The following is an 8,127-nucleotide window of genomic DNA, read 5'->3' on the forward strand; positions in this document are numbered from 1 at the left end:
TATTCTTGAATGCGGAAACAAGGACCAAACCACCTTTAAACAGTAACCGTTCTTAAAAACATAACCCAACTGGGGCTAAAAGATGAGTATAAAACTTTCATACAGACATTATCAGAGCTCAATGCCCCTTCTTCCCTTTGAATAAAGTCAAATGAATTACATCCTTGTCCTTTGTAAACCAATGCATTGGCTAAGCACAGATCATATTTGCTTGCATTTAATGTAACTACAACAAAACAGACTTCTCCAAATAGGCTAAGCAGTCTGCTATGAAACAGTTGTTACATTAGGGTTACAACATAAGGTACTAGACAATTCTGAAACATCAGAAACTCTTGACGTGTGCTGCTACTGGTTTGAAAGCTTCAACATTGACATTCCATTTAAGGGATAGTTCAGGATTTTGGCAATGAAGCTCTTTATCTACTTTCATGCTAGCTGATCCCAAAGACTTTCAGTCTTTGCGCTAATGCTAGTTAGCATTGGCTCGTGAAACTACCTCTAACTTCCTTCATACTGGACGCAGACATAAAAATGGTATTCACGAGTTCATCTGAAGTAGATAAAGATCTTCATTGCCAAGTGTCTTCATAAAATTACTGTGGCTTTCTGGTCCTTGCTATATAATTTTTCCAATTACATATTTTCCTGGATCATAGTAGACAAAGTACTGCAAGATTTAGGTTGTTTTTCTAGTTACCATGAGTCAGATGAACTCATGGATACCATTTTTAAGTCTCTGCATGCAGTTTGGAGTTCATTAAAGTTAGCATATCGTTAGCTTAGCACAATTGCTGTAAGTCTGCAGGTACAGTAGCCAGCTCCTCTAAAAGTAGGGAAATAGACCTAGCTACTCCAAAGCTGGGTGTTTGGTAATTTATAGCTTTACAACATTTAATTAATATTTGTATGAATTTATTAATTTGACTGATAATCATAAGAAACGAGATTCACTTCCTCGTTCTGTCCCGTTGTCGCATAGAGATTGCAACGTTGTATCTGTCTCAATGGCACTGCCCGTACACTCAGATGCCATAATGGGACAGATACAACGTTATCTCTATACATCTTTGTGCGACAACGGGACAGAATGAGGAAATGGATAGAATATTGTTTCTAATTATCAGTAAATATAACTAATTTATAAAACATCGATTACCATGTATAATTTTGTAAGACTATACAGTGCCTTCAGAAAGTATTCATAACCCTTGACATTCCACATTTTGTTGTGTTACAGCAGGAATTTAAATTGGATTAAATTGATTTGTTTTCCTCACCTATCTACACACAATACCCCATAATGACAAAGTGAAAACATGTTTTTCAAAATGTTTTCAAATTGATTGAAAGTTAAATACAGATATCTCATTTACATAAGTCTTCACACCCCTGAGTTAATACGTTAAAATATCCTTTGGCAACAATTACAGCTGTCTTCTTGGTTAAGTCTCTAAGAGCATTGTACATCTGGATATTTGTACAATATTTGCACATTATTATTTTTTTAATTCTTCAAACTGGTTTAAGTCCAAACTGTAACTAGGCCACTCAGGAATATTCAAGGTCGTCTTGGTAAGCTACTCGTGTATATTTGGCCTTGTGTTTTAGGTTATTATCCTGCTGAAAGGTGAATTTGTCTCCCAGTGTGTCACGTCCTGACCAGTATAAGGGTTATTTGTTATTGTAGTTTGGTCAGGACATGGCAGAGGGTATTTTGCTTATGTGGTTCGGGGTGGTGATTTATTTAGTAGGGTGTTGGTTTAGTTAGTTCCGGGTTTTTGGGGTTATGTTCTATGTTTGTATTTCTATGTGGTCTCTAGTCTTTTGTATTTCTATGTCTAGTTTATTGGTGTTGGACTCTCAATTGGAGGCAGGTGTTTTCTAGTTGCCTCTGATTGAGAGTCCTATATATGGGTATGTGTTTGGTTAAGTGTTTGTGGGAGATTGTTCTTGGATTGCTGTGTTGCCTTCAAGACTGTTATTTTGTCGTTCATCGTTTTGTTATTTTTGTATACTTGTTTGTTTTTTTTCCTTCTTTTCCCGTCATTAAGAAGATGAGTATACATGTCCCTGCTGCGTTTTGGTCCTCTCCTTACGACATCCGTGACACAGTGTCTGTTAGAAAGCAGACTGAACTCAAGTTTTCCTCTAGAATTTTGCTTGTGCTTAGCTCTATTCTGTTTCTTGTATCCTAAAAAAATCCCTAGTCCTTGCCGATGACAAGCATACCCATAACATGATGCAGCCACCACGCTTGAAAAGAGTGGTAAGAGGAACAATCTAAAGAAGATTTGCCCCAAACATAACACTTTGTATTCAGGATATAAAGTTAATTTCTTTGCCACATTTTTTGTTGTTGCAGTTTTACTTTAGTGCTTTATTGCAAACAGGATGCACGTTCTGGAATATTTGTGTTGTGTACAGGCTTCCTTCTTTTCACTCTGTCATTTAGGTTAGTATTGTGGCATAACTACAATGCTGTTGATCCATCCTCAGTTTTCACCTATCACAGCTATTAAACTGTTTTAAAATCACCATTGGCCTCACGGTGAAATCCCTGAGCGGTTTCTTTCCTATCCGGAAACTGAGTTAGGAAGGACCCCTGTATCTTTTTGGTGACTGGGTGTATTGATACACCATCCAAAGTGTAATTAATAACTTCACCATGCTCAAAGGGATATTCAATGTCTGCTTTTTTATTTTTTACCAATCTACCAATAGGTGCCCTTTATTAGAATCTTTGTTTGAAATTGACTGCTCGACTGAGGGACCTTACAGATCATTCTATGAGTGGGGTACAGAAATGAGGTAGTCATTCAAAAATGATTTTAAACACTATGATTACACAGAGTCCATGCAACTTATGTGATATTTTACTCTTGAACTTATTTAGGCTTGCCATAACCAAGCGGTTGAATATTTATTGACTCAGCTTTAAATGTTTGTATTAATTTGTAAAAGTTTAAAAATATATAATTCCACTTTGACATGATAGGGTATTATGTGTAGGCCAGTGATACACAATCTCAATTTAATCCATTTTATATTCAGGCTGTAACACAACGAAATGTGGAAAAAGTCAAGGGGTGTGAATAATTTCTGAAGGCACTGAAAATGACCAACAACACCCAACTTTAGAGTAGTTAGGTCTATTTCCCTGCTTTTGTGAGGAGCTGGCTACTGTACTACCTGGAGCAGAATGTGAGCTGAGGTGAGCAGTCGCTCTGGCACTCCTATATTATTTGTATTATTTCAAGGTTATAGCCTACAAAGAAATACATTGTGAAGAATTTGCGAGTGCAACACTAGGCTGGTAGGGACATAAAGCGCTCAGCATTTAAACAACATTTCGTTGTATTAAATCATTATAGCCTATAAATTGTGCATATAGGCTGTGACTTACTTAGAATGAAATACAAATTAAATGAAAAATGCCTTATTAGACTCAGTGCCTTTTGAATTCATTTTTAGAAACACGAGTTTGGCCAGTCTGTGGCTTCAGGCTCATGCGATGGTGCCTGGAGAGCAGGCCAGCATTGGAGAATATCCTCTCCGCGGTTGCAGAGCCACTGGGATGCTAAACACCCTTTTGGCCACTCTTGCAAGGCTGGGCAGAGATGTATTTATTAAATAATAATAATATATAGGTAGGCCTAAAGGTTCAGGCAAAATAACCCTGTCAAAACAGAAAGCTCATTGAAAGCAGGAATACGCCAGGCCTATTGGGCCAAAATCAACGATGGCCTATTGTATAGATATAATTTTTTTTAACAAAACTTTTAAGAGATCTGATTTTTTGTTTATAAATACTTTTCTACAATGACACACTTTGCCAGCTACCCACCTAGTTCCTTTCTGTTAGCATGTGCACATAGTAAGTACACCATCATGCTTTTGGGATACGTGTCTTTCCAGATTCCACAATGATTTGATTTGAGGACACTACATCACTGCACTCCCTTTCCTGCTCCTCATCTATGTAAGTCACCTTGATTTAGCACCCGTGTGTTTTATCAGTTTCTTTATGAAAACATTTAGCGAACTCCATGACAGTAGCTAAAGCAAGGGGCTACAGCAGCACACAAGTAGCCTACAAATGCATGCTGGGCCAGGCATGTCCTGAGCTCGTGAAATGAGCGCTATTGGAGCGAGAAGGCCGATGCTCCAGCCTTTGGGAATCTCGCTCCATGCTCCAGTCAAATGGGCAAGCTCAGCTCCTCACTCCACTCAAGCTCCGTTCACATACTCTGACCTGGAGACGTCCAGCAAAAAAGATAACGATATGCTAACTTCCATCATCTCCAAACTGCACGCAGACATAAAAATGGTATCCATGAGTTCTTCCCACTCTGGGTAAGTAGAAAAAACGACAACAAACCCAACATTCATTTACGTTGTGATGCAGTCACAACCACAAGTCTATTTTGGACGAGACTGAGTATATTTACACTTTGTAGTCAATTTTGACAGTAGAATAAATGTTTCTGACTCATATTGATGACACATAGGGCTGTTTTCTAAATGAGAAGTTGTTTTTTAGAGGCAGTTGCTCTTTAAATCCAGTATTATATGACTGTAACACAAAGAAAGTGGGTACTTGCCCTCTTTTGGCCAAGTGGTATACATGTGCCATGCTGCACAATAGCCTGATCTTGATCCAAAGCAGACGTTCATATCACTGTGAAGCTTTTGGATCTGTCTATGCAGTTTTTTCTGTCTCCATGGCTTCTCTGAGGGTCCAACCAAGTGAACCAAGGCTGAGACCTGTAGCTACTCTGGGCATTCCTGATGCTGGGTCTCAAAAGCCCTACAGCTCCATGTCCTCCTCACCAGAGCTGTGGGCCCCGGCCCCTGGGCTGCAGTACAGAGGGTAGTATGTCTCCCCTGGGGGGTTTGTGGGGGTGAGGGGAATCTGAGGGGTAGGGGCACTGTGGATCGGGGGTTGCCTGCTGGCAGTCTGCTGCTTCCTCTGCAGGGAGTCTTTCAGCTTTCGAGCCAGTGCATCCTCTGGGAGGCGCCATACTACCAGCTCCATACAGGAGTGGCTCCTATGGGAACAGGAGAGGAACAGGTGAGACGACAGGACTGACAGAGAGAAACTAATAGTGGACACCTCCCTAAATTCTAATGTTTATTCAATACTGGCAACCATGACAGATGGGTCAAGGTTCTACACTAACTTTTCCCACTGTTGGCACTGATGCTACCAACTTTTTCAGTTGGTGGTACCAGCACATGATTTGTTCACACCAATTTTTTAAAGAATTGTTTTTATAATTATTATGTGCCTGCATTCCATACAGAACCAGGCTAATAATGACTAGCCATCTTTTAAATGACCATACCCTTGAGTGCTTACATTGATTTGGATAGATTTACTGTTACAGCACAGAAAAGAGTGTTACAATAATGTGATCAATATATTTATTGCAGATTTTAAAGTGCCACGTGTTCTTTTCTGCGAAATCCTCGGGAGCAGAATTTGAAAAAACGATACTTGATACCAAAACGTTACCATAGCAACAAAAAAAGAAAGTGGGGAGAAGGACTGTGATTTTTTTTATAGAAAAACAACAAAATGGCATGTTCTATGTCCACAACAATGCTTAAACCACATCAGGGGGACACATTTTTTTAGGTGTGGGAATAACTTAAGACATTTAGATGTTTTTGTGTAGTTACCCTTAAATTCATATTCACACCAGCCAGACAGTTGTGTTTGCTAGTGGTGTTTCTGTAGCACACTTGTGATGGAGTTTTCAAAACAAAAGGCCACTGGATTGATGCAAATAATCATGATTTGCCAGTGCCAACTGAAAGCTACTGGCATGAATGAGAAAAATACTGTCCCGGGTCAAGATCAGACAGGAAAGCGAATGATACGTGCATAATTTCAATAGCTGGTGATTTTATCTTTAATTTACAGGCTGAGCAAGTAGCCTATACAGGGTTCATACAGACATTGGCAAGTCAAATTAAAAGGACTTGAGGACTTTTTCAAACACTTAAGTGTTATTTTCAAGGGCCGAAATTGCATATTTAAATGTTGTAATAGCCTATACAAAATAATAACGCCCCTCCTTAAGGTGGGTATGTATTACCATCAAACCTTGCAGGTAGGAAGGTACTTGAGTTAAATGTTCCTCTGAGGTGGGGGATGAGAAGGAGAGGAGTACTTACACAGACTGGGCCACAGTGTGGGGGAGAATGTCACTGATGCCACGCTGAAGCCCCTCCCTCAGACTGTCAGACATCACCAGAACTGGCCGCCTGGGTGCTGGCTCCACATCCAGGTCATCATCATCATCCTCCAGACTGATCCTGACAGAAATAGATTAACTTCACTATATGACAGAGTGTGTATGCAGAGTGTGTAGTGCACGGTGAAGACAAAACAAATGGTGGTAATGCTAATACAAGTTATAGTCAGTAACAATGCACATTGCAATTATGATGAGTTATGGACAGTAACAGAAACTGGAATCTCTCACATTGCCCTCATAAGGTCTTTATAGCTAACCTTTCCTCAATCTCCTGCAGTCTTCGATGAGCAGACTCCACCTCGATGCAGGAGCCTTCTGCTTCTGGACGGACCAGACGGGAGGGAGACCCGGATATGGGCAGCCCCAGGTTCTGAGTCTCCAGGCAGTGCTGGGGAGGTGCTTGGCTGGCTGATTCAGGTAGAGGGTGGCCGTTGTTGCCTGGTGGCCAGATCTGACACACATTATGGCTGAGGTCATCCAAAGGATCACATCCTGCATCTCCCATCAGCCTCCTCTTTTTGGCACTGCATCCTCTGGAGAACAAACACATATTGATTTGGAGTAAATAATTCCTCCTTTGAAACTAACATGCACTGCAGAATAAACACTGCTGTTCATTTTATAGATTTTTCCTATTCTTAACTCACTCGTCATCTGTTCTCCTCCTGTGCTTTCTCAGGCATCTTCTCTCCCAACTCCTGAAGAAATAACAATAAAATGTAATGGCAACATGCTAGCAAGTCTGAGTCTTGCAAATCTCCTGCAAAGCACATGGTTGTTACATCTGTGTGTATTGTGCAGCGCTCCCATCACTAGACTCTACTCACGTGCTTGGTGGCGACACTCCCGGCAGGTGTTGACGGGTATTTGCAGGGCCAATATTGATCCCCATTTCAGGGACATTGATTAAGCCAGGGAATGAGTACATGGCAGGCAGAAAGCCCAGCTCGCTACTCATGGGACAGGGATGATGCTCCTGGTTTATTTGAGGTGGAAGAGTTGAACAAAAGCCTCGATGGTAGATGAGCAGACATAAACAAGGACGATAAATTGAGTTCTCGAAGGCCAACTTTGAAAACAGAAATAGATGATTATAAAAATGAACAATTTTTACAGGCACGTGTGTAGCTGTCAGTAATGAACAGTTGGATATAGCTAAGTAAGATGTTTTGGTACAGCAGGCATAGCTGTTGTTTTGGTCACCAATCCATCGTAACAAATATTACTGTTAGTTACTGTTGCTAATGTCGACTCAGCTAGCTACTAACGCAGAATCTTGTAAATTGTCACTCTTCTAGTCTAGCGTTATGGTAAAGTTATAAAGTTATCGGGTCCTGATATTTAACTAGTTTACATAACGTAGACACCCACAGGGTTAGTTCTGTATAATATTTGGTAGCCAGTTAGCAAGCTTGCTAAAATTACGACCAACGTTAGCAAGCTAGCGGATTCAGCTGGTTAGCTGCCTAGCAAACTTAATTTGACAGGAATAAATGCAGTCTTTAACATTACATAAAGGTAGCCCTTCATAATCAGTAAATAATGGCTTGCCTTGCTCTTCTGCAATATATTCGTCTTGGGCTATGTATGTATGTATGTATGGCTAGCAAGCTAACTAACTTAGGTAGCTAGCCAGTTAGCAATAAGCGTACCCGCCCCCTGCCTGTTATTGTTGTTGCTTGTGAACCCATGTTGCAGTTCGAACTTCGAACGCTTGAACGTATTTAGCTAACAAACATACCTGTATAACTTTAACTGCGTTTATCTACCTCTTTATTTTCGCTGTCACATGTTCAGCTTTTCTGGGAATAAATTTAATGAATGCAGTGAAGTGAGGTGCTAAGAACCACCAATACACTGC

The 8,127-nt window shown here is 40.3% G+C and overlaps 1 protein-coding gene across 5 annotated transcripts; it reads right to left on the bottom strand.

Moving 5' to 3' along the window:
- Nucleotides 1-3,895: 3,895 nt before the first annotated feature.
- On the bottom strand, nt 3,896-8,124 carry LOC115164450 (coiled-coil domain-containing protein 117). 5 transcript variants are annotated; one of them, XM_029716932.1, is made up of 6 exons: nt 8,008-8,124; nt 7,094-7,335; nt 6,914-6,964; nt 6,524-6,799; nt 6,184-6,324; nt 3,896-5,051 (listed from the first exon to the last, which is right to left on the bottom strand). In XM_029716932.1, exons 2-6 carry the CDS (start codon nt 7,222-7,224, stop codon nt 4,811-4,813), a joined length of 840 nt encoding a protein of 279 aa, XP_029572792.1. In that variant the 5' UTR covers nt 7,225-7,335; nt 8,008-8,124; the 3' UTR covers nt 3,896-4,810. The 5 variants fall into 5 exon arrangements, with proteins under 5 accessions (XP_029572792.1, XP_029572795.1, XP_029572793.1 ...); XM_029716935.1 differs by having other exon boundaries at nt 7,094-7,277; nt 8,036-8,120; XM_029716933.1 differs by having other exon boundaries at nt 8,036-8,118.
- Between the last annotated feature and the right edge of the window lie 3 nt (nt 8,125-8,127).

Source organism: Salmo trutta, chromosome 27 (genome assembly GCF_901001165.1).
Source record: "Salmo trutta chromosome 27, fSalTru1.1, whole genome shotgun sequence".
NCBI classification, from domain to species: Eukaryota; Metazoa; Chordata; class Actinopteri; order Salmoniformes; family Salmonidae; genus Salmo; species Salmo trutta.